The 27,861-nt window shown below is 40.1% G+C and overlaps 1 protein-coding gene across 1 annotated transcript in view; it reads right to left on the reverse strand.

The window, feature by feature from the left end:
- Positions 1–348: 348 nt before the first annotated feature.
- Positions 349–27,861, reverse strand: part of RASGRP2 (RAS guanyl releasing protein 2) — a 57,696-nt gene continuing 30,183 nt past the window's right edge. Inside the window, exons 7-17 of the mRNA XM_053449726.1 lie at positions 20,081–20,254; positions 19,607–19,723; positions 18,827–19,108; positions 14,961–15,038; positions 14,616–14,723; positions 7,345–7,460; positions 6,791–6,932; positions 4,981–5,017; positions 3,823–3,981; positions 2,910–2,976; positions 349–586 (exon numbers count right to left, since the gene is read on the reverse strand). Coding sequence (XP_053305701.1) covers positions 2,918–2,976; positions 3,823–3,981; positions 4,981–5,017; positions 6,791–6,932; positions 7,345–7,460; positions 14,616–14,723; positions 14,961–15,038; positions 18,827–19,108; positions 19,607–19,723; positions 20,081–20,254 — 1,272 coding nt within the window. The 3' untranslated portion in view covers positions 349–586; positions 2,910–2,917. The remainder of the gene's footprint in view (positions 587–2,909; positions 2,977–3,822; positions 3,982–4,980; positions 5,018–6,790; positions 6,933–7,344; positions 7,461–14,615; positions 14,724–14,960; positions 15,039–18,826; positions 19,109–19,606; positions 19,724–20,080; positions 20,255–27,861) is intronic.

Genomic DNA, 27,861 nt, shown 5'->3' on the forward strand with positions numbered 1-27,861 from the left:
AGAGGGTTAAAAGGCATATCCTGGGGCACAGTGGCATATAGGGGGTATAAGGCATTTCTGGGGCAGATGTGCATAACTGGGGGGTAGGTTGGAAAATAGAAGGAAATAAAACCAAAATATTTTTCTCAATCATAGCTTTTATTAAAAAAATTTTTTTAATGAATTAACATTTACTGGTAAAACTTTTTTCCTATAGGGTCGTCTTATATTCAGGCTTTTTCTTTTTTTCCTAAATTAATATTAAGATTTGGGGGGTCGTCTTATAATCAGGGTCGTCTTATAATCGAGCAAATACGGTACTTTGAACTGCAATTTATGGAACGACAATGTGCCTATATCAAAATTGTGGGTTGCAAAGTCCATTTTCAAGTAAAGATTTGATTAGATCACTATTTACACATTAAGGAGAAAATGAACGCTCTAATAAAAGGGTTTCTTTGCTATAGCACAAACATCTTTAGAGTTTAATGAAACAATTAGGAGCACAAGCAATTAAAATACATTGTCTGAGGGAGGACAGTTCTTCTCGATGAGTATCTCTTATGAAGTAATGTCATGCACTCTCCATCTTATGAGCGTTGTTGACCTGTAAGAAGCAGAGAAGGCATATTCACCCGAAATGTGAGGTAATATTTGTTAGACATTCTACCACCTTCTCCTGAGTCAGCAAAGTGGGGAGGAGCTAAGGAGGTATTGGGGTGAGGATATCCCCCCTAGAAAAAATCCTGCGGATGCCCATGCTACAAATTATATGTAGCCCATGCTACAAATAAATATGAAAGGGAGGGTGTACCAAAATTTCAAATAATACAAAAATATCAGAGTCGGCTTAAATGAGTAGATGTTTCCCTAATTGCATGATGCCATAATGTGTTTAAACTGAGAGACTGCAGGGCAGTTAACATTTCAACTCCCTAGCATCATCATTCTGGCCAAACTAAACAGGAGAAGTCGTGGAGGTTGCCCCTACAGAATGCATTGTGAAGTTGGCAAGTTTAAAATGCAACTCTCCTGCAACCCACCAATTCCCACTTTTGTAAATAAATCCAAGTCACAGAGAGACTGTAAAGCAAACAATTTATTCCTGTGCTGTCTTGTTACTTGTTAGAAATCTTCAACTATGCAGTCACAGTTTGATGCTTTGAGTGCACTTTAATGAAACTAATGATCTAAATGACTCTAAGTAGGTGAATCAGTAATTTGTGCTGCAACTATTTGCTTACATGCATTTATCATGTAACATAAAATATTATTACACAGGTGTGCAAATTCAGGATGTGGTGGGCAGATTGATATCAATTTCACTACATTGACAATCTTTATTATTGTTGATATTCATGATTACCCTGCAGTTAAGTATTTGTAATGTACATTTTTTAATTTGCCTTACAAAAAAAAACCAGAAGTGTGCTGAACTGAGTCTGGAGAATAGTTTTTGAAATCTATGGTGTCTATATCTTGTAAAATAAAACTGTAGTTTCATTGACTAGAGCTGTTTTCACATTTATGTTATCATTGTGAAAAAATATCTGCTTAACAAAAATGTTGGCTACCAGTACAGATTTAGTGAACAGTCTATTCTGTTATGTGTGGATAACTAATTTAGCAGGGTTTGTCCAAAACCACAAGCGCAGTTCAAAAAGCAGGGACAGAACCACTGTAGACATAAACACCTAGAATTTGACAGTGATAAGAACTTTTCAGCTTGGTCATTCTGCCTTTTTTCCTCTGCCTTTATTCTGCCTTTTAACCTCAAACCCTATTCAGTTCTGTTACTTGTCATCCATGGGAAGTCAATAACTGTTCTAGGAATTTTAGTGGAAACAAAGAGCAGTATCCGTTTAGTACTCTATCCTAGTTGTGCCTATGGAACCTTAAGTAGTGAAAAATATTTCTGTGACTGGGAGGGGTTCTGTAGTGAGATGAAGCTATCACTAAAACCCTCATGAAAGCATGACACCGTACTGTTGTAGACCATTAATCATATTACTATAAGGTGCACATTATCTAAAGGAGGTAAGAGGTGCTTAAAATCAACTAGGGTCCCAAGGTCCTCCTGGTCTCTATGCATACCATGCTAGCATTTCAGGTTCCCAAAACAGGACATCATTGGGGTGGAGGAGAGGTTGGAAACAAATAGAAGGCATGGTGAGAAGCAGTGCACAAAACTAAACTTACCACTTTGTGTTGCAGTGAGGCAAAACTTTGGCATATGGTGTCATATGAGTGCACAATTTTAATGTGACGCAAAGGGTCACATGATGGCTGTCATTAATCTATGATAAAGCTTGGCCAGGGAAGATCTTTTGATTATAAGCAGAACAGGTGGGCAGCTCAGTAGGACAAATCCTGAAAACTATTCCTGCCCTGCAGAAAACAGGATGGTTTGGAGGTTTGCTATATGTCTCAAAGTGTACCTGTAGCCCACTACATTTCAACAGTGCATCTGTAGAACCTTTTGTATCAGCACTTTGTACCTAGCTATTAATTTCCTTTAGATTTGTGGCATAGTATAAGTGCTATAAGCATATTTTAACTAAAGAATATTTTTATATACAAGCCATTTTACATCACACACCTTCAGGTCGCTCTGGTAATCACGAGGAGGCCCAGGTACTTAAGGGCAGCGGCCTCTTGATGACCTAAGTGTGGCCGACTGCTAGATATACATGGCCACATGCTAGGTTTTTACGCTCATGTAACATGCAGTCAGGGACTGCACAGCTTGTGTAAACTTCCCTTACATGTTTTTTCCCCATTAATTATATCTTTTGTGTTTTGTTCTATGCATGTGTCTGTTACATCTTTCTGTCACATTTCCCTACGTCTTTATTATATATTTCCTGATAAAACCCTGTCAGTACCACAATGTTGTACCTGCTCAGCATAATGCCAGAAATTGTACTTACCTTGCTGGTTATAAACGATCATCAAATACAGAATCATCTTCCACCTTTGAATCCTCCTCTTTTAAAGCTGGAAGAACAAAGGGGTGGTATGAATAAGCAATCTGTTCCTCAAAACACAGACAGGATTTGATGTAAAGGGATACCATTTTATCACAACAGAAAATAATAATTAAAACTATGTATAGCTTGTGCTATTCATCAATCAGCATAATTTTGGGGATATTTAATGTAACTCCGTTAAACACCAGACTCACATAAAACTGCTGTTTAACACCAAATGACCGGCGTACTTGTTATTCAGCGAAGTGAGCGCTACCAGACACAGCACTAATCACACCACTGGAACCACCCATAGGAAAAACCCATAGGGTCTGCACAGATGTACACAAGGTATAATCAGTACACAATAGGAAAATAGAATTGGCATGTTACCTCTCTTAAAAAAAAAGGGGAATATCATTTCTAAAACAAAAATACTAAAAATACATTTTAAAAACCTAAAGTGCCCATGATGTCACAATGATATCTTTAGGCATAAAAGCTAAAGGCAATAGAGAGCCCTGGGGTTGTCAAAGATCCTGAAAGAATCTCAAGAAAAGTCATGTTCCACAAGTGACCTTATATCCATCTAATATTGTATTCCCTGATATCACAAACTTAACCTCAAATTGCCAATTTCTTGGTGTTTTATAAAACTAAAATATAGAGAAGTACCATTTTCTCACTTGATATGTGTACATCACAATATACCATCTAAGGTTTAAGCAAAACAATACATTTTATATATTGTAAATTAGATACACATACATATATAAATGTTCTACACAACACAGAAGAGCATGTTTTTTCAAACCAATATAAGATATCTTCTAAAAATATATAGTGTCATGAGATATAAGCAGGTGCTTAATACCTGGCTGTATTGACGTCCTCTTAAACGACCGTGGCAGGGATAAAGAGAAATGCCGAGAATTGTTAGAGGACTCACGCTTTTCACTCATACTTTTAGACTTCTTCTTGCACTCTACGGAGAGATGATCTTTACAATGCTTGTGACAAGTGACTCCACAGGCTGTGGAAAATACAAATGGTATATATTAACATACCTTACATAAGTAGTGTTATCAAAATAAAATTACAAACCTTTTCCTCAAAAATCATACCCAAAAATCTGTATGCAAAAATATTTTTTCTGCTAAATTCGAGATTTGATAATAAAAAGGGACTAAGCTGGAACACAAATCCATAGGTAAAAAACTAAGATTATATACCATATTTTAACAGTAGAGATTAAACAAAATCCCCTGGAAAAAGATGAATATGCACTTCTGATTACACAGATGGCCAAGGTATCAATTGACAGAGGTTTCAAATATACATGTGCTAGCAAAATTTAAACTTGCTTAAAATCCCCAGCTATTTTGTACCAGCACAGGAGGTAAAGACTCCAAATACAGATACCTGTTGGGCTGTAAGTGCATGTGTGCACACAATCCTCTCCACTTGTATAACGTGTTATACCCACCCGTATTAGACAGTGTCTGTATTACATACTGTGTCACAAATTTGTATAGATCATTTACCATGATCCTTATTATTATTATTTATTGTTTTATATAGTGCCATCAAATTCCGTAGCGCTGTACAATGGGTGGACAGGACACAACAAGTAGTATGTAACATAACAATTTGACTTACAGAGACAACAAGTGAGGAGGGCCCTGCTCAAACGAGCTTACAATCTTATCAGACCAAACAGACTTCTTGGGAGTGTATCTAAGCTGTTTAGGGGTTTAAATCCCACTAACTAGGATAGTACATGTGACGGCCCTGGGTTAATCGGTGCCGTCTGTAGTAGTATTGTAACCATCCGGGGTGAAAATATGTTTTACAATGTGGTGTTTGTGTGTCCTTTGTTCTCCCTCATGTCCTACCCTATCCATGTGCCACAAGCCCTGCCCACGGAATAACAGAGGTTATGTTGGCATTTTTAACTATATGTCTAATATTAAAAAATGAGTTAAAAAGTTGTACTGTAAATGAAACATTCAGTGCTCCACTAAATACTCACATCGACACTTCAGTCCCTTCTTATAAATTCCAAGTATCTGAAAAAAAGACATAAGTAATTGTACCTATGTACATGTATGTGTGTTAGTGCATCTTGGTGTCTTTCAGCTTTATAAATTCAAACTACTGTACAAAAAAGTCAGATGAATATGTTGTTTTTTAACTCAATATGTAGATCTTTTTAACTCAAAGGAACTGTTTTCCAATAGGAAAGTCACTTGTTCAGATTATTTAACAAATGGGACAAGCACTGAGAGAGAGAGGGTATGTCAGTATGTGAACATGTATCTTTGGGTATGTTGGCTTGTTACCAGTAGGGTACCTCAGGGATCTGTACTTGGACCCATTCTCTTTTTAGGTAAACTGGAAACATGGTCAAAGCTGTGGCAACTGGTATTTAATGTGGATAAATGCAAAGTAATGCATCTGGGGCATACAAACCCAAGGACAGAATATAGAATATTTGATACTGTCCTAACCTCAACGTGTGAGGAAAGGGATTTAGGGGTAATTATTTCTGAGGATTTAAAGGTAGTAGACAATGAAATAGAGCAGCAGGAACTGCTAGCAGAATGCTTGGTTGTATAGGGAGAGGTATTAGCAGTAAAAGGAGGGAAGTGCTCATGCCGCTGTACAGATCACTGGTGAGACCTCACTTGGAGTGTTGTGTACAGTACTGGAGACTGTATCTCCAAAAGGATATAGATATGTTGGAGAAAGTTCAGAAAAGGGCTACTAATATGGTTCACGGATTACATGATAAAACTTATATAGCCTGGAAGAAAGACGTAAAAGAGGGGTTATGATAGAAACATTTAAATATTTAAAGGAAATCAACAAGATAAAGGAAGAGAGTTTATTTAAAAGGAGAAACACTACCACAACAAGAAGGCATAGTCTTAAGCTGGAGGGGAAAAGGTTTAAAGGTAACATCAGGAAATATACTTTACAGAAAGGGTAGGATGCATGGAATAGCCTTCCAGCAGAAATGGTAGATGTTAATACAGTGAAGACATTTAAGCAAGAATGAGATAGGCATAAGGCTAAGCTAGATGAAGGATAAGTCCAGGTACTAAGGAAAGTATTCAGAGGTTGGGTAGACTGGATGGCCCGAATGGTTCTTATCCGCCATCACTTTCTATGTTTGTATATTTCTCTACAAAAAAGGAACAATTTAAGGGCCACTTTGCCACAGGAAGGCACGTCTTTCACCTGTCAGTATCATCTCTGCAGCTGCACGAGAGACTAGAGAAGGTAAGTGAGCAGGAGGAACGGGGAGAGTTCATGGGGCACAGACAAGAGAAGGTCATGGGATACATTATAGAGAGGACTAGGTGAATAACAGAGACAGATTTATAATTGAGCAACAAATTTAGTTTCCAAAGTCTGGAGTCTGTACAATCATTTAATATTATATTTGTTTTCTTACTATTTTAAAATTGTTATATTTTTTTCCCTTTGATTCCATTTGCAGCTGATCACATAAGTCAGCAATCAGGGCTGTACAAACATAGAAACCTTTATGATGGATTTGCAGTTTCTACCTAACAAGCAAATGTTACAATCTGCAAAAAATCTGCATGATCAATAGCTTAAGTAGATGGCTTAAGATATCCATGCTCTGATTAGGGTGTTTCAACTGAGTCAGCCATATAAAAGTGGGGAGAATTTGAGTTTTTTGAGCTAAGACAAGGTGAAAGGTGAACCTATAATGCGTAGAATACATACAGTGATATATATATATACGTGTATACATACGTATATTGTTGTAGCTGGATTAATGAGGGCAATAATTGTCACATTATACCAACCAGATTTCCACACTGTTGACAAGACACAGGTCGTATGAACGTCCTCTCGGAAAAATTGTGGATAAATCCCATTTTACAATCCAAGACTGAACTTGCTCTCAGGAAATAAGATGTCATCTCTTGCTTGCTGATCTTTCCATCTCTACACAAAAGATGCAAGGAAACTGAAATAATGTTGAAGAGCTTCTTGTTTATCACAATTGACTTTGGCTTTCTCATACTTCTTTCTATATATATCGCATCCACAACTGAGAAAATGTACGCATACATATCAAAAACCACAAAATAAGCTTTTTACACAACTTGCCAGAATGTGGAACTTACTGACAAAACAGGTGTATGATAGACAGGTCTTAATAATTTAATTAAGAGGCATTTATTTAAAGGGTATAGTACTTCGGTACATCTCAGGATATATAATACACCGTGACAACATCTTAATGTTTAGCAACACTTTGTATTTTTCTCTACACAAAGCATTTAAAAATAACATTATAATATAAGTCACAGAATATTTAAGACAGCCAGCAAAATAGTGGTAAGATCATACTCACTGATTTTGATCAATCTCATCAAAAGCGCAAAGATAAGGGAAGTTACTACGAACTGTGTGGAACTCTTCTTGTGAGATGTGACCATCTCCATCTTCATCAAAAAGTCTGAAAACTGACTAGAATAAAACACAAAATAGATCATGCATGGGAATGGTGCATGAACAAGTATTTTTTGTTAATTTTGGATTTGCCAAAAGTCTTTCAGAAAACAGGTCTAAGAATTAGTACAGGATGATAAAACACGGACATGGTATTGCAATATTTCAAAACCTTAGATTCAACAAACATTACATTTGAATAGATGCCAATCTAATTAATGAATTTTCATGGATTAAAAAAATATTCAAAATGTATAGCTCATAAATGGCAAATAAATTAATTTGTAGTGACTCTGGTTATGCTGAGTATGAAATACAAAATAAAGATGTATGCCCCATTACTAGCCCAGCAATTATATCCACTAGGGATGATTGTGAGGAGCGGGCATCTTTTTCTTCTGAGTAGGCATTTGAAATATTCCACTCATTGCCAACTTGGAAATCAAGTTTAAAGTGGTAGGCTTCATACTGTTTTGGTTTATGGAGCTGTCTCCTTTTCTGCAGCTCTGCTTTTTCTCTTGCCTCTTCTTGTTCTTCTGTATTCTTTCTTCACCTACTTCTCCTTGGTATCAGCTCTGTTATCCAGGTCCTTCTGAAAAAGGACGGAGCCTCTACGCACACCCACTCCCCCATTGGAGGTACTGGGAGAGGTTGCCCCCATGGTGTATGTGACGAGAAGCCCTGTACCCCGAATAGGTACTTCCGCCAAGTTGTGTTTCCTTTTGCCGAGACACCAGCGGTTAACCCCTTGCCGCTGGGTGCCACTGCACCAGAGCTGCATTGGCACTGTGGCTAGCCGTAGATTAGCGTATTCAGCACACACACTGTGCTGAAAAGTGAGTTATTACAACAGCCAACCCCACATTGTCCCATAATAATTCCAGGCCACCAAAGTCATAGCCCTCTGGGGCACATTCTCTTGCAGAGCTCGTTATCGATTGTCCAACTCTACCTCCTGTTGGACCAGCTTGTCCAATATGGATATCCATTACTCCTGGGGTCGCTGGCCCAGGACTGACATCCGTAGATCCCGCTGGTCCCGGTGTATAACAGCCTCCTGGTGGGCCACCTCCCATAGTGATCCTTGAATCTGTTGCCTCAGTTCCAGGTATTGCTCTGTAGGCAGAGCAGTGGTGTAGCAGGGGAGGATGATCCGCAGCCAAGTCCATGTCCCCGTCAAGGTGACTGAAGTCTGCCATCCTGACTATCAATCCCGGTAGAAAGGAAGCATCCCACTGCTGCCACCAGATGTGACGGGAAGTCCTGTACCCCGACTGGGTACTCCTGCCAAGCTGCACTTCTTTATGCCAAGATACCAGGGGTTAACCCCTTGCCGCTGAATGCCATTGGCACTGTGGCTAGCCATAGCTTATTCAGCACATGCTATTACATATGCTAATCTACAGCTAGCCACAGCGCCACTGCAGCTCCGGTGCAGCGGCTTCCAACTGCAAGGTGGTTAACCGCTGGTGTCTCGGCAGAAGGCAGAGAAGCTTGGCAGGAGTACCCAGTCAGGGTTCCTGTCACAGTGTACACTGTGGCTTCACTCTATTAAGAAGTAGTGCAAGAGGCCAGAATTTTTCAGACGGATTTGCCAAGAAAGAGAAGTAGAGCTGCAGAATAGGTGACAGGGGCATGGAAGCAGCTGGCAGAGATATAGGGAGACACTGACAGACAGAGAAAGTGAATGAGAGTATGAGAGAGAGAGTGAGAGAGCGTTAGAGAGAGTAAGAGCGTGAAAGCAACTAAAGCATAAAAAGTTGTCTTTTATTCTTTTGTTTTTTTCTTTTATTAAGAGCCAAAGTTTGGGGGGCCATCTTATTATCAGAGTCATCAATTGGGCAAACACGGAAACAGCAATGCTAGTGGGTATAATTTAAAAGCTCACCACATGGCTAAACTGCGCTATAAAAGGTACCTTTCTCCTTTTTTGGAGAAAAACCCTAACCATGGCAAGAAATCTTTCCTCATTACTGTTAATATATCACCCACCCCAAGTTGTTTCTACATGCTGTTGATACACATTTAAGACACTGAATAATAAATACCAGATATCCCAAATTTGGTTAAACACATTAAAACATGGGGGGTATAAAAATAGGCAGAAAGCCTTTAAATCCAGACCTCAGCCAGACCACAAAAAAAGCTCTGTGTAAAAAAGTGAAATCCTTTCACCAATTTCTAAAGAAGACATGCCACATCCCTTCACCAAACACTGATGAAGTCAGCTAGACCTCTGAGTGAGCCAGTCAGAAGTTACTAAGAGCTTTTTAGCAAAGTACTGAATAAGTTGCTTAGGAAACTTCCACAAACTGTATAATAAGAAAGTCTGATAGCTACCACAATTTTACAGAAGGAATAGACCTTATTTCTTTGACAATGGAGGAAAAATTTTAATGGTTCTGCAAAAAAGTAATTACAGAGGGAAAGACAGGAAAAGGAGAAATGATTGTTGAATAAGGTTTCTAGACATTTTTTCCCCAGAACTGATAATGTAACTACAGATGCTTGTTGCTAAAATAGTTATGATACTTCATAAACTAATGAAAATGTATCTAGTGAGACCTGTGGTAAATTTAAGGAACTGAAGTACAGATATAGCAGAGTGTGAAGCATCATTTACATGGGCATCCACAGGATTTTTTATGGTGGGGTGAATATTGTCCCCATCTTTCCCCTGTCCTACCCCAATTCATCCTTACCTCATCTCCATTGCCTACCTTTGTTGGCTGATGAAAGGGTTTTCTTGGTGAGAGGTAAATGTTAGTTATCCATTACTAGGAAAAATGATAGGACCAGGGTAGTAGCTAACAGACCATCATGTAAAATCAAGCAAAATCACTACTGAATATTATTGTTCATGCAGTCAACAAAAGTGTTTGCACTGTAGACTTACTGTAGCCCCAGGGCCGGCCCTACAATGGAGCCGACTGGGCGGCAAGCGCTTTTTTTTGAAGCGGAGGAGAGAGAGAGGGGCACCGAGTGGTTTTTGCTTACCCGCTCGGCGCCCCTCTCTCTCCTCTGCGGCGAGTCTCCCTGTTCGGTCTCGGTGCCGGCTTGTAATGCAGAGCGCCGGAAGTGACGTCAATTTCCGGTGCTCAGCATTACAAGCCGGCACCGTGGCAGAGCAGGGAGACTCGCCGCAGGACTATTTAAAGGTAAGTACCGGGGGGGGTAGATTATGGCGTCGGCAAAGTTTAAAATGCCGCCCCCCGGCATCGGCGGGGGGGGCGGCATTTTAAACTTCGCCCCAGGCGGCGTTAAGTCTTCGGCCGGCCCTGTGTAGCCCCCAAAGCCTGATCTACAGTTACCAGCTACTATTCCTACTATTGCAGGCTCAAGCTCATGGGGGTTGTAGTCAAGAAAAGTTAATGTTGTGTTGTGTACTTCTGAAGTGTTACAAAAGGAGAGGAGTCAGATGGGAGTAAAATGGTAACATTTGGCAATCAAACTGTTGTTATTACATTTGTCATGATGTTTACCCACTAAATGGATGGCTGAGAATCATAAGCTGCGCATTCAACAGCAGCTGCAGTCACAATCCATAAATATTAATAACTAAGCTTTGACACTGCAGTTGTTTTCACTTTTCCATGATGCTTAACACACCAGACTGGCTGAGAGTCATGGGAACTTGAGTATTAACTAACCCTAACTGCAATACATGTGTGAAATAAAACTACCTTATGTCTGCATCCTACAAACTGTGCCTCTGCCCAGGAGTGAAGGGGAGGAGACCAGCTTAGATGAACAGCAAGAGGGAAGATCAAACCACTCTGACATCAGAGGGGTAACAGAATTAAAGAAAATGGTATTTTTTTCAGACTACAAGGTGTATTTTCTCTCCCTGTCTATTAGACCTACCCTAAACATCTCACTCTCTCTCTCGCTCCTGCTGCTGTTTCAGTTGGCATCTTGTTGCACCCTCCTCCCCAATGCCCATGATTATCTTGTTTGGCATCAATAGAATGATAGTCAGGGGACCAGTTGCACGCACACAATATCATTAGATCCTATTACAGGAACAAAGACAACAAAATAAGAGAAATGATTGTTGATTATGGTTCTGAAACAACAGTAAAAAATGTATATATTGTCACACTTTTTTCCTAAAAAAGTTTGAGTGATAAAGATATCATTTTGTGATTGGACACATTGATTACAAAATGTTTCAAAAGAAGCAAAAGACATTTTGCATTTCTAGAGCGTTGGCTTGGTGAAACAAAAAAGAGTGGCAGCATTAATGCAATACTTAAAGAGGGATTAGAAAGTAAAACACTGATATTGGCAAGAGGTTTCTACTTAAAGTTGTGGAGACAAAGTATTTGTGTGAGCATGGGCTGGGCTTAAGAGGGTATGGCAAAATTATAGGAAACCTAACAATGGCAATCTTCTAGGAGCCTTAAAAATGATTTAAAAAATGAATCCTTTTCCTTCAAGGACCTTTTCCTTCAAAGCAAATTAAGGGTTTTAAAAGTTTTCCCTTTGTCCTCAACAACCTTTGAAGTGATTGATTGTACAAGTTATGAAAATGTTGCTGCAAAAAAGGCATACAAGCAGCCGTTACCAAGTCACTTAACCAAGCAACATCCACGTTGACATATATCCTGGTTGCCCGTTATTCCATCCTGGACAGAGATAAAGAGATATACCAAGCAGAAACATTAGTGCTTGGTAAATCCAGAGCTCCAGTGGTAGTGTTCCTATGCCCACTTTAACCTTTCTCACATATCCTGTCAACTTTCAAGCTCCTAAGTATCTCTTTTTGACCTCTGGCTTTTTTCCAGATTACACTTCCTGCCCCTTGTCTCATCCTTTACCTTATTAATCATTATTCTTGCCGGCTGCCTCAACAATTGGACTGTTCCTACTGCTCCTTTGCCCGTTCCTTGGCACTTTGCTTCCAGAATCCAGGCCCCTATGCTTACGTTCCTGCCTGGGTTACTCTGTTTCACTTTAGACTGCTTGGATCTGAGATGTTCCATAAGCGGTGTTTTTAATTCTTCACTGGTAGTGCAGAAGCCCACACCCAACATCACATTTCTATTGTTTTCTACTATGTTGATTCAGCCTCTCAGCCTGAGCTCGTCACTGAAACCTGTTTAGAGCTCTACCTTATTTTTTTAAAATTACCATCACTCATTCCTGTAACTTAGATGAAACAAATACATCAAAAGAAAAATGCAATGTTAAATTATCCAGTGATTTCATTTGCCCCGGTACTTTGGACCTTACAGATTCTTAACAGTTTTGTGTGTGTAAGTTACACAAATAAAACACAAATAATTAGGGTTGTTTCTTGAAATTATAATTTCTGAACATGGAATCCAAAAGTCAACCAAAAGCATATGTTGAATAAAAATGCTGAATACAAATTATATTTTTTACACTGCAAAAAAGACCTGATTATTAAATTAACCAAGAAGAAAGAAAAGGTAAAGTGTAGCAAAGATAATTTGGTGCATCAATTAGTATTTGTCACGGAAGCCCCCGTGCCATAGGCCCCTGGAGGGGACTGAGTGCCAGCCTCCTTCCTACAGACTATGGGCCCTGGTATGGAGTGCCAGGTTTCCCAAAGTACCAGAGACTGTGGAGCTCAGACAGATTGGGTTTCTGCATTTTGGGAGGGGTTTTATGTGTGGTTCTTGTTTTTCCTGTTGTAGGCCCAGTGTATAACATGCCCTCTTACCTGGCCGTAATCCTCTGGAACTGTTAATCGGCTAGGACCCGAGCACTTGCCTGCGGACTTTAACCCCTCATAACCCGGACACCATCCACCGGAACGCTATTTTGTGGAGTTGGCCCACGGGTGGTGGGATGCAAACCAGGGGTGGTTCAGAGAGGGAGCCGCCTGTAGATTCCTGGCTGATGGGACTTCCAGGAGATCATTTATGCTGCTAGGATAATTTATTGTCCTTTTCAGCACAATAGCCGCACGATGTAGCTCAACTCCGGCTAGCCACAGTGGTAAAGCAGTCCTGTTGCTGTGGCATCCCTCCTTCTCTCTGCAACGCTGGTTCTGTCTGGCGGTGAAGGGGTTAATTGTTGGTGTACCGACAGGAGGAAGCAACGTTTGGCGGGAGAACCCAGCTGGGGTACAGGTCGTTCCCCTCACAGTATTATTGCATATAATTGTATATATTGAGTTTGGTGTCCAGGTATTTGATATGGTAGTTTGTCAGTATACAGTATAGTATTGCAACAACTCTCAATATATACCTTTCCCATCTATAGTTACTCACCTGTCAGTGAGCAATATTAATTCCTTTTAATTCCAATAATGAGAAAGAATAAAAAAGTGCCGGGGAAACTAGAGTAGGTACCATACTTTGATATAAACAAACAGATATGTATGTTTCTTAGTAACTGCAAAAATGCTTGTGACATCCTGCTGTTTTGTTACAAGTTTAATTATGGCAGTAATATTAATAATGAATTGTTGTACATTAATTATGTGACTAATGGTATGTTACTAGAATTCTATATTGTAGAAAAGATCCAAGGTAACATTGCGATGTTTATGCAAAATATATACATTCTATTTTCGCCACAGCTTTTGGTAAGGGCTTTATAAAAATGTGTAAATGTTTATGTAAATACTTTTTAAAAACAATTTAGTTTCATGAGGTAAATCTGAAATATGTGTTTACTATTGTGCCTCTAATAGAAACCTAAAATACAGAATCATTTTGAACATTTGCCATTCCGAAAAAAGAAAAAGCCACCTATTTACTTCCATGTTGGGATGCTAGTGAATGCTAATTAGTGTTTTTTATCTGTAGTGTTTTTAACCATACTGCAGCAGTGCAATGCCAGGGAATATGCATTGTTTATGTATAATGCATAATTCAATGTGTAAAGAGACTTTCCAGAACCTTCACTGATTTTCCTATACATTATAAAATGATAAAGGGCCAGTCAAGCTCTTCTGCAGCAGAAGCTCACAGGGGTTTGCGCTTCATAATGTATAAGGATGTCAAATAGCTGAAACCCAACTGCCCTGCAAACTCTCCTGTTAACTCTATATTTAATGAATAGACCCCTCCTTTTATGTAAAATGTAATCCTGGTTTTTAAGGTCCTATTTCATGCAAACAAAAAAAAAACATAACACAAAATAATCGTGTTTTTCTGCAATAAAAATGATATACCCGTATTCCCAAGATATACATACCTCCACCATTTTCTCTATATGTTGGCACAGCAAAGCCTGATCTGGTTTAGCTTTGAGGGAAGCCCATTCTTCCAATGGAGGTGATGGAGTGGATTTTACATTTGTTTGCTAAAGAAGAAATTGTTAAAAAGTAAATGTTTGACAGATGACAGAAATACACTCCTCTAAACCTATCAAGTTTGATACAATTTTCTCCCATGATTATCAAACATCAACACATCTTCTCTTCTATTTATGGGTCTAGTTTAAACTCATAATGGTTATTCCTGATCTGTAGCTGTGCATAGGTTCCTAACGCCTCATATTGCTCCCTATTTAACACTGCCTCTATATATATTGTCTCACCGAGGAACGCGCTCTTGGTTCTCTTTGAAGAGACAGTTGGTATATTTCTTCTTCTGACCGGTATTGGTCCAGTGATACCTGGAATCAAAAAATGACAGAAAGACTGAGCAGTGTATACAAATGCAGGAAATTAAAAATGTGTCTCTATTTTGGTTTTCACTAATTCACTTGATAGATTAAGGGGCAGCTGAAAAAGACAAATAACATTTTATTAATTTAATGTCTTCTTAATGTGGTTATTATTAATACAAGGTTGAGTACGTTGAGTATATACCCTAACAGCAACCCCTGAACCTTAACCTAAACTAATCATACAACTCTTGAAAACTACATAATCTCCAGGAATTTCCCACAAGATATACCACCCCTTACCTTGTTTCAAAAATATTTTTTTTCCAAATCTGGTCGTTCTGCCCCATGTGCTATTTCGGGTATATTTAAAGCCGACTAATTCAATTTACCCCATCAACCATATATTTTTGAAAACTAGACACCTGAAGGTATTTCAAATGATGGTATTTTAACCCTTTCCATGCAGTAATTGTACCATCAGCCTTTGTCAAAATTTGTGGTAGTAATTTGTTTTGTATTTATCACACAAATTGTACTTCAGGTGTGAATTTACAACTCCTGGTACATGTCACTGTCAAACAACACCCCAATATGTGTTCAGCAACATATTTGCGATTACAGTGATACCACCATGCTTGGGTTTGTCTGGTGTTTGGGGGCTAAAAGGTCACATTTGGGAAGTTCGCTTTCTTTTTCCATTATGGTCAGTCTGTGCCTATGCCTTATCTTTGAACCAGGCCACTCCAATCACTGCATAGTTATTTTTAAATGTTACCACATTTTTTTAGCTTTTTTTTCATATTTTTTTTTATTATTTTTTTAAATATTTTACTAATCACATCGTGATTAGAAAGCTGGGCTCCACCGACTTGCATGGTTGAATACAGTAGAGTTCTCAAGAGGATCTGGAGAGACCCTCTGATGAACTTTTACAACCTGGTTATTTTTTTAAAGGACGCGCCGCCATCTTGCGAGTCTCTGGCAGTGGCAGTTGTGACCGCTCACCAGAGCGGTCACAGCGTGTCCTGGGGTGGGTGATCGGTGTTGCTGAATGCCTCGCTATCAAGGCATTGACACCTTTGTTTTTAGCGACATTCTTTTAAAACGGACGTTGACGCCCCTGGGAGGGGCCAGACTTGGCCCCTGATGCCAATCTCGTGTGTTGCTGAATGCCTCAACATCGAGGCATTACAGCAACACTGTTTAAGTGAAGAAAGTGTTCATAGATTTAATTAAATGACGTGCCAGGCACATAATTGGTCATTACCTGACTATTTTTGTGTGACGTGCCTGGCCCATCATTGGACTTTAAGGGGCTAAGCAGCCAACACCTGAGCTCAGGTGCACAGTTTGTGTCAATACTGCAACCAAGTGATTTCTGCTGAACGTCTCCAGTTTCCTTGTCCTGCTCGCAGTTGCCACTGACTATCCACCAGTACCTTTCAGATCGTTTCTTACCTGCTGCTGACCACAGGCCTGCATAATGAGTTTGTTCAACTTCCTGCCCTCTGGTACTGACCCTGGATTAGACCCTTTGGCTTCTCCTGACTACACTTTTGTATCCATTGTTCCTTGGCTACATTATCTGCTATCAGTTCTCCTGTCATAATGGTGTGTCTGGAAGATCTGCCCTTTTGGGGAAGTGCTCTGTGAGGCCTGGTTGACAAGAGGAAAAGCAGATTAAGAAAGAAGACAAAAAAGAGGCAACAGAAGTGAGAGAGCATGAGAGAATGTGATAAAGTGTGAGAAGGTGAATGAGAAAGTGAGAGCATAAGAGAACATGAGTAAGAGTGAGCGTGCGAGAGCGTAATTGTCAAGGCTCGCGTAAGCAGGTTGGGTAGGAGCCCAGTTGCAGGGAATACCAGAGGCTCAGTTTGTAGCCCACAATGCATTATTACCAGAAGGAAGGTACAGACAGGCGAAATGAAACACACCACAGGCTGAATAGTAATAACATATGGTCTGTACTGGAGAAGCTGGCAAGACAGGTATGTACAGGCTGTAAATCTTTTGACAGAGTGCTGTGGCTGGAATGTTAACATGGAAGGAACACGAATAGGGGACAGGCGCCTCGGACTCAGATAGAGAACAGGCGTCTCGGACTCAGATAGGGGACAGGTGCCTCGGACTCAGATACCGGACAGGCGCCTCGGACTCAAATAGGGGGCAGGCGCCTCGGACACCCGACTGGAAGGTCCTTAGACAGGGAACCGGACACACAGCTGGAAGGTCCTCAGAGTCCTCAGACAGGGCACCGGACACATGACTGGGCACTGGACACATGGCTAGAGGAGCAACCTTGCCAAAAATGTTCACCCGATGAACTGCTTGATCATGAAAGTATTCATAAACTCATTCACCAAATTAACCAAATGACCAGTGGTAAATGCACCGATCAGCCATAACATGACCACCTGCCTAATATTGTGTAGGTCCCCCTTTTGCCGTGACCCGTTGAGGCATAAGTGCCACTAGACGTCTAAAGGTGTGCTGTGGTATCTGGCACAAAGACGTTAGCAGCAGATCCTTTCACTCCTGTAAGTTGCGAGGTGGGGCCTCCATGTATGCAACCTGGTGCCATGTTTTCTTCAGGTAAGCAACACACACGTACCCAGCCATTCACATGATGTAAAAGAATACGTGATTCATCACACCAGGCCACCTTCTTCCATTGCTTCATGGTCCAGTTCTTATGCTCATGTGCCCTTTGTAAGCACTTTGGGCATCCTGACTGGTCTGCTACGCAGCCCTATACACAACAAACTGTGATACACTGACACCTTTTGATCAGAAACAGTATTAACTTTTCCAGTAAATTGCGCCACAGTCACTCATCAGTTGGATTTAACCACACGGGCCAGCCTTTGCCCACCACGTGCATGTATAAGAATGTCTTGCTAAACATTGTTTGTGGTACTTAAAGTAATAGTCTTGTCCCAAAAAATATATTTGTTGAACTCCATTTTGTATAAAAACTCAATTTTCCATTGAGTTAATTGCATTTTAATGCATGCAAATAGTTGCAGGCGTTTTTAGTTAGTAGAGTTAGAAAATTTTACTTTTGAAGTCATCCCCGGCTGCCTCTACTCAATATAACTCCCAGTTTGGTCACTGAAGCAGAACATTAGTATGTTACTTGTTTGTGTTAGATATTAGTTTATCGTTGCTATCATATATATACACTAGATCCTGATCATGCAATCATATCACTGTCCCACTATCCATCTATCACATTTTCTATTTACACCTACCCATACCCGACAACAGGAAGGGAAGGGGCACCTTAGTTGGGAAGGAAGTGTGGCCATTTATGGATGGAGTGGGAAGTCCAACACTAGTATTTATATTATATCCAAGCACACATCTTGTGGGCTGGTCAGGGGAGATTAGATGGTTTCCCCTGTTTTAACCATGTATCAAAACATGTACTGGTCAGTTGTAAACTGTGTTTTTCACTTGCTTGGTCAGAAATGCTTTTGACTTAATAAAGGGAGGACTCCCGAAAGCTCGTCTATTATTTTAACTACTGTTAGTCCAATAAAAAAGGTATTACAAGATTCTGCAACATTCTGTTTTTTTGCATTCCCAACCAGACCATTATCTCCACTGCCTGCAAATTGATGTCAATTGGGCTGCTTGAAGGACAGTCCTGATTTTCTGAAAACAGAAACAGGCATGTCTACCTAAACACTCATATGCACACTCAAGTTAAGTTTTGCATCTTTCCACTACTATGTATTGCATTGAATATACCTGTATTACCATTATTCTCTTTCTTTAATGAAGTAACTCACCGTCAACAAGTTGAGTAAATCCGAGTTTGCTTTAACCGGAGGCTCCAACCTCTGAGCTTCTGTAAGCTCATGAACAACTTTGTACACCTGACGCATTTTGGAGATGTTGATGGTACGTTTGGCCTTGTCAGTCCAATCAGGTAGTGCCACATGTAGAGCCATAAGATCTTTCAGGTGAACACCCAATGCTGGGAAGCGGAAACCATCACAAACTGCAAACCTGCGCCTGTATCTTGCATAGTTATCTGAGGATGTTAGAAGCTCCAAAAGCGAATCAAATACCTTGGTACAGATATAGAAAGAGATCATTACAGTATATTAGATCTGCAGATATGTATCTGAGTTAATAAGATAGGATGTCCTTAAGACCATGACAGTATTGTGAATACTTTGTAAAGAAACTAAAATTCTTCATCTTTCAGCTTCTCAAGAATTAAAAATGATTGTATTAATATTTTTCTATCATTTTTAAAATGTTAATTTTAATGTTAGGCATATACTATATATGTAGGGTTATTATGAAATAACCAGTCATTCCAAAAAATCTTAGTAGAGAAAGCCTTATTTCCAGGTCACTTTTTTTGTGGCAAGTTGTTTTCAACAAGCTTGTCAAATGTGGATACATTGCAAAGAACATATGAGAATATGTAAATATATATATATATATATATATATATATATATATATATATATATATATATACACACACACAACGGTATATATACAGTCTTTAAATACAGTTTTTAAAACCTGTTCATTTTAAAAAAATCAAGTTCTTACCTTAGTGGTTTCTGGACTGATATAAGAGTGTGTATTCTTAAGACGAGCGATTGAGCTATGGCTGAGTCCACCCACTACAGACATAAGAGTGTTGAAGTTCTGTAGCTGCAGCAGCCTCTGTAGAAAGTATAGTATAGTTATTGACCAAGATGAATCCCAACTTTTTTCGATCCCAACTTTTTAAGATAAAGTTACATTCTCCATTATGCATTACATATTTAACACAGATGGGTTTTACAGAAGACACATTGCAACACAATTTTGACAAATCAAACTTTGTGAGCCTACTTGTACCCATGACCAATCTCTGACCTGTCTGCATCCTACTGTTCTCTCCTATAGAGACTTTTACTTATGCATTTTTATGGCATAGTGGGGCATCAACAGTCTTTAGTTTTATCACTTGCTGCAGATTATATCTTTGGGAAATATATGCTTGTGCCTAATAAAAATATGGACTTGAGAGTTGCATACCTCTGCGACATGCACAAATTGTTTAATGACAGCTGCCCTCTGTTGTGGAGTATGTTTGCTGAGCACCATGAGTTGGATCCACTGGGATACACCATTAAAAAGGGCTATGAACCTCTCAAGTACAGGATTTCCCACTGTGCAACCATGAAGGACGAAGCTGTGATAGTCTTGAAACTGAGGAACAGAAGAGCACAGTGAGTTAAACTTAATGTACAATAGGTTGAGAGTTATAAATTAAATGTACAATTATGCTGTGTGATATGAGGCAGACTAGATACTGTGACTAATTTCATTTTATATTTTAAAGTAATGTATTCAACTGTTAAGTAGTTAAGTAAAAGGATAATTAGAAGGAATGGAGTTGTGGGAAAGCATAAGAGAAACAACTATATTAAAGTCCATTTAGAATATAAACAGTTTTCGTTTGACTCTGTTAAACAATGCAAGATTGGCATTTAGGTATCATTCACTACATCAATGTAACCATCGGCACATGTAATTCTGGTAGCTCAGTTTAACAACAGTTCAGTAAGAATATTTCATTTAGTGTGTATGTAATGTTATTATTTCCTCTCTCTATCTGACTTCCGGATTGGAGCCCTTTCTTCTCTTAGTATCATGTCAGCTTCTTTCCCAACATCCCTACTTTCTCTATCAGTCGAGAAACAACCATGGTCACAGGGTTCGCAACTGCAACCGGACCCGCCATTCTAGGGGGCACGGGCACTAATGTTAGCACCCAGGGGCGGGCTGGGCTAGGGGACAGGGGGGCAATTGCCATGGCTGCCTTTAATGCGGGACAAAAGCCTGCAGCAACCGTGATCGCTTCCACAGAGGCCCTGCTGCTTGCCTGTGTGTTGCTCACTGTGCGAGCAGAGTCTCTTGTTCCACCCAGGACAAGCAGGAACACAGCGAAGTCACGTGACTTTACGTCACATGACTCCGCTCCATTCAGAAGGATGTAGCGGCAGAAGTCTGCAATCGGCACAGAGTGATCTGCAGTTCAGATAAGGGGGTGGGGGAGGATGTATGAATGAGTATGCGTGATTGAGGGAATGAATATCTGTGGATGAGTGAATGAATGAGTATCTGTAAATGATTAGTATCTGTGAATGAGGAAATGAACATATGAATGAGTGAATGAATGTTTGTGAATAATAAATGAATGAATGTGTGTGTGATTGCATCGATGTGGGGGAAAGCATTGTACAGGAAGGCTGTTTGATGATACCACAGGCAGGTTGTGTGGGGGTTGTGTGGGGGCAAAGGTGGTCATATGCTTCCAATCTAGGTGTTGGGCAGATCCTGTGAGTGCAATCTGGGTGCTAAGAGGGGACATTAATTCACGAGCGGGTGCTATCTGGGGCATCACATAAATCAATACTAAAGGGGGTGGGGGGTTAATAAATATACAATGTGGGGGCAATACACATGGGTGTGGGGGGTATTAGGGTGACCACATCGGCCATATTTTTCAGGACACATATAACATTTACATTCTGCTGACCAGCCTAGATAAAATGCTGCCCTGCAGTATGTATAGACTCATGGAAGGAACAAACTTGTCACATATACATCCCCCATACTGCAGGGCAGCATTTTATTTATGCTGGCGGCATAAATACACAAGGGTGGCAACTGGTGCAATTACACAAAAGGGGGCAAAAACACAAAAAGGGGTGTCAACAACAAAGCAGAGTGGAAAATACTTTTTTTGTTGTTGTTGTTGTAGCTTAGCCCGTCTGGTGGGTGTCAGAGCCTGTCCTGGTGTGTGTGTTTGGTTGTCGGTGTATCAGAGCCTGTCCTGGTGTGTGTGGTTTTGGGTGTCAGTGTGGCAGAGCCTGTCCTGGTGTGTGTCTGGGTGTCAGTGTGGCTGAGCCTGTCCTGGTGTGTGTCTGGGTGTCGGTGTGGCAGAGCCTGTCCTGGTGTGTGTGTCTGGGTACAGAATCTCTCCACAGTCTTTCAATTCCGAGGTCAATGCTGGTAGATTCTCCTTTTCAGTTCACCACACTGATTTTCTATGGGGTTCAAGACTGGGGTGATCATGGTAGGACATGATTTTGATGTATGTTTTGGATCATTGTCCTGCTGCAAGATCCAACCATTGCCCATTTTAGGCTTTCGGGCAGATGCAGTGAGCTGTTCATTTAATATCTGTTGATATTTGGTAGAGTCCATTATGCCATGTAGCCTAACAAAATACCCTGGTAAAACAAACAGTCCCAAAACATTAGAGCCACCACCATATTTAACTGTGGACTTGAGGTACTTTTCCCATATGGCTACCTCTCTGAGTACACCAATCCCACCTCTGGTGTTTATTGATGAAAAGCTCTATTTTGGTTTAGTCTGACCATAGAATCTGATATCATTTGACGTTCCAATAATGTCTAACAAAGTAAAGTTTGATGTTGAATGAGAGTAGAGGCTTTTTTCTTGAAAGCCTTCCAAGCAACTTGTGGTGATGTAGGTGACATTGGATTGTAGTTTTGGAGACTTTATGACCCTGAGACCTGAGACGCAGCTAACTTCTGCAATTCTCTAATACAATATAGGACAATACGCCTTCTTCCAGGTTGATTCATAAAACAATAATTTCCTGATGGTGGAAACGGGCATTTTTAATGTTTTTGCTATTTTCTCGTAGCCAATTCCCAACCTTTTGCTGCACATCACAGCTATATTCCATGGTCTCACACACTGCAACCCTCTATAGTGGAGGGCCTGGATGACCCCTGCAGACACTATTCTGCCACCTTAAAGCTGCTCTGCCAGCACACAAAAAGCACACAGCTTACAGTACCTCTCTGGTGCTTCCACAATATGCGAACAGCCTCGATTTTACTGCTAGGTCGAGTGATGTAACCCCCGCTGCATTCCTGCGGTCCAAAATTGTTCACAAGGTCTAAAATTGTTCACCTCAGTCTAACCTGCACACCCTGGCAATTCAATTCATCCCAAAGGTGTTCAATGGGGTTAAGGTCAGGGCTCTGAGTAGGCCACTCGGGTTGCTCCACACCAAACTAGTCAAACCACATATTTAAAGGACCTTGCTTTGTGTACAGGAGAACAGTCATAAGCTGGAAATGTCCTTTCCTAATACTGGTGCCACAAAGCTGGAAGCATACAATTTTCTTAATATAATAGGGCCTTGCTCAAACCATGTAAAATAGTACAGGATGATTATCCCTTTTCTACCAAACTTTAAAGTAGGCTTTATGCATTCCAGTAACGTTCTTCTGACCAGTTTAAAACTCTGTAGTGGGTGATGCCACAGAGGTCAGGTGATTTTTACATGCTATGTGCTTCAGCACTTGGCATCCCGCTCTGTGACTGTGTGTGTGGTCTAGAACCCCTGGATGGAGCAGTTAATTTTACAAACTGACCTGGGCAAAGGTGGCATCCTATGACTATGCTAGGTCTAAAGTCACTGAGCTCTTCAGTGCGACCCATTCTGCAGCCAGTGTTTGACCATGGAGATAGCATGCCTATGTGTTTGACTTTATATACTGTTAGTAACGGTTGAGGTTGAAACAGCTAAACGTAAATAGGAGGTCTGTCTGCATACTTTTGGTTATAAAGTGTATAACAGTTTGTTGGGATATTTCATAGGTACTATTGCAAGAAATTGCAATATTACCATTTTATTGAATGTTTGGGCTACTGAACATGGCATATGTGATTCTTTATTTTCCATTAACTGGCAAACAGGGAAAAAATAATCAATCCAACGCGGTCAAAAATGTATGTCCTCTATTATTTATTATCCAAGGACTGTATGTCCTTTAGTATTTATACCCCTGTAGGAACACAACCATGGACCTATAAACATAAGCATGACATCAATTGAGGTAAATTACTGAAAGCATCATTCTGGTATACGAAATTGGTAGGGCTATATGGGGGACTGTATTATCCCTTAAATCATCTGTAAGGGATAATACTGTGCCCTAACTGTTTATCAACAGTAATAAAACATTCCTTACAGTGGGTGTTCGGACGTGTTTATTCATGCAGGAGTTTGCCGGGTGTCACAGTTTCATCTCACCAGTATTCATTACGGATTATGAAACATAGAATTTGATGGCACATAAGAACTATTCAACCCATCTAGTCTGCCACTTTTCCCTTGGCAGTCCCTGATAAGGTTCTCTTACAATATGCACCAACATGGCCCTGCATAAACTATACGTTAGGTGATGCTATGAAACCTTGTTGATGGGAAGTTTACTAATGTTGTTCCTTCATAACACAGTGATAACACGGGTTAAGTCCAAAAATCTTGTAGTTTTCCTGTTGCCACATCGTAACTCTTACACAGCCATCAGCTACTGAGTCTCTGGTCAATTAGAATTGGTTAATGAGCAGCTGCTGCAGCTACACTATTGAGAATTAGCTTTTTTGTCTTGAAAAGTAGGATCATTTATTGGTGTATTTTTTAACTTAAATAGCATTGAGAGACTGATTTCACATTCCCTAGCAATATAAAATATATTCTCCCCTTTGTGGACAAATTTGGGATAATCTTAAATCTTTTCAGAAACCTAAATTGCCTGTTCCATGCATTTGTAGGAATCTCCGATAACAAGGAGGCACCCAATGAAACCAACCAAAATGCATGGCAAAAAATGCAGAAATGTCATTAAGTTATATTCGTATGCTTGCCTGCTGTAGGTGAGGAATATGGTGGTGCTGTATAAAACAATAAATAATAATAATCTACATCCGCGATATATTATATTCTATGATGCTCTTTGGTTTTAGGGCCAGTGCATCACCCTCTCCTCTGACAGTTACAGGTACCACTTGTTGCTTGTGCATGGAGCTGAGGACATAGACGTCCTTTTTAGGGAAACTTTTCAGACTGTCACACAAGCTGGGGTGCCAAAACAAAATAAAAATCTGAATAGGTTTGGGCTGCTGTAGTACTTCTCTACCCAGAGGTGGTAGCCTTTGTTCAAATGGGGCAAGAGAAGCCCCCACACTATCTTGCCACTTGTGTTTAGGGAGTCCAGGCAGCCAGGGGGATCGATAGAAATTCACTTTTTCTGTTTGAAAGGCAATCTGCCTTTGAACAAAAGAAGGGATTCGTCAATGGGTCGGGAGGTGATCAACAATTGCCTCTTAAGCTTAAACGGTGTCGCTGAAATGCCTTCATAGCGAGGCAATCAGTGACACCTAAAATCCACCCCAGGACACTGCAAGAGATTTTTCCTTTCGCAAGATGGCAGCGTCAATTGAAAAACAAAAAAATTCCAATTGTCTCTTCAGACCCTCCCAAGAACTCTTTGGACTCCATGTCCCAAAATTTAAAAACATAAAAGAAAAATGCACTCCCAAATGTGATGTTTTAGCCCCCAAACCACCCAGGAAACCTATGCATGGGTGGTATCACTGTAGGTGATCTTTCTGAATGCATATTTGGGTGTTTGCCAGTGACTTATACCAAGAGCTGTAAATCCGTACCTAAAGTACAATGTGTGAAGAAAAAAGCCACAAAATGACTACCATAAACTTTCACAAAGGCTGATGGTAGAATTGGTGCACGGAAAGAGTTAAAATACCACCATTTGTAATACCCTCAGGTGTCTGGTTTTCAAAAGATATGGTTTGAAGGGGAAATTTAAATTGGGCTGGTTCAAAGATGTCCCAAATAGGACATGGGGGCATCCTGCCTGCTGTCCAGATTTGGAAAAAATGGTTTTGAAATAGCAAAGCACTACTCAGGTCAAATAGTAGAATCTATTTAGTAGTTTTTTTCATTAGCTTTTGTAGATGAGTAAAATATTTTCAAATACAAGTGAGAAATAGTGCTTTAAACGAGCACTGCTAAAATGTTAAAACAGCCTTGGTCACAAAGGGTACAAAAAACAGCCTGTCCTTAAGGGGTTAATATCTTTAAAATTCTCAAGCTTCTTCTGCTTGAAGGATTTTTCCACATATCCACTACCCGCTCAGTAAAGTAAATCTTCCTTACATTAAGTAAGACTTTATTACATTAAATAAAAATACAAATCTCAGGAGTTAGCTGTTAGGCTAACATTTTGTATTGAATTTAGAACAGCCAGTACTTTTGGAAGGTGAGATTCCCAATTCTTACTGTGCAATTCAACTTCATCCATGTATGCGGCTGCATAGAGCACATGCGGCGTTAGTATTCTGTCCATCATTCTCCAGGGGCGTATCTAGAGTATTAGGAACCAATATGTGCCCCCCACTTTAAAATGTAAAGACACCCACAAAAAAATATTGTTGGCAAGAATATTTATTTCATAAATTTGTAAACTGTATGTGACTGGGAAAAAAACTAGAAATCTGAAAAAATAAATCATTAACTTATAAATAAATTAAATAAGTTTAAATAACTAGCATTTACTGAACAGATATGGCACAGCATAACTCCCATCACTATACACTGACCATGACATTGATGGTAGTGCAACATAACCTACATCACTATAAGATAAGCCAGACATTGATCAGGTAGGCCTCTGCCCCTAAAATAACCTGCCTGTGCCACCTCTGCCCCTTAACAGCCTATCTGTGCCACCTATGCCCCTTAACAGCCTGCCTGCACCACCTCTGTACCCCTAAACATCTGCTCGGTCAGCCCCCGGCTTTCCCCTTAGCTACGCCTCTGTCACTCTCTGAAATGTGGCAGGGGTACCATGCAAGCCGAAAGTCAAAACTGTACTAAAAAAAGCAATCGGGTAGAAAACTTTTTTTCCCTTGCTGATACTCACCAGTAGCTTTTGGTTAAATTTAGTGCAGTAAAGTACCGGGTTCTCCCAAGTCTTTCAACTAACTCCTCAACTCTAGGCATGGGGTATGTATCAAAGTTAGAAATTGCATTGAGTTTGCAATAAACATTGCAAAACTGCCCTGTACCATCAGGTTTTGATACAAGCATAATTGGGCAATTTGTGACTTCTCAGTTACCCAAATATTTTTCTTGACTTCTGCTCTGAGCCTTGGGTATTCTATATGGTTTAAAATTAATCATTATTCTCAGTTCTGTCAGAATGTCATGTTTAATCACACTAGTTCTTCATGGGACTGGAGAGAACACCTCTTTATTTAATCTAACAAACACCGTTATTTCCCTTGTCTGGTTTATAGAAGGGCCTCAGAGATATTTACTTCTGGATCACTATTGCTCTTTTCAGCTAAGGCTGAAGCCTCTGAAGTAACTTTCCTTTCTATCCATGGCTTTAGCAAATTTACATAGTGTATTTGGACTTCTTTTAATCTGCCTGGTTGCCTTACTTCATAATTGCCATGCCGAGTTGCCAGGAATTTGTTCTCTACTGTGGACCGCAGCACTAGCAGTCTGTCTCCTGGTTGAAATACGTGAATTCTAGCCTTATTATAGGTATTCTGTTAATATTGTTGAGCTTTTTGTATGCGTTACCGGACTATTGGCATGATGGTTTCCATGTGTTCTTTCATCTGGTTTATGTGTTCTATTACACTGTGATGTGGAGTAGCTTCTTGTTCCTAGGTTTTGTTCACTATGACAAGTAATCCCCTGGAGTGTCATACAATAATTTTAAAAGGTAAGAAACCAGTTGATGCTTGGGGTACTCCTCTAATGGCAAACATTAGATATGGCAATAGAAAGTAGGGCTACAACAACTAATAGAAAAAATTGATAATGAAAATTGTTGTTGACGTGGGGGTCCGTCATAGAAGCCCCAGCAGAAGTACTGGGCAGCAGTTTGGCGGGAGGCCCTTTTCTATGCCAGCATGACTGTGTCCCAGTGCACAAAGCAAGGTCCATA

Source organism: Spea bombifrons, chromosome 10 (genome assembly GCF_027358695.1).
Source record: "Spea bombifrons isolate aSpeBom1 chromosome 10, aSpeBom1.2.pri, whole genome shotgun sequence".
Taxonomy (NCBI): Eukaryota; Metazoa; Chordata; class Amphibia; order Anura; family Pelobatidae; genus Spea; species Spea bombifrons.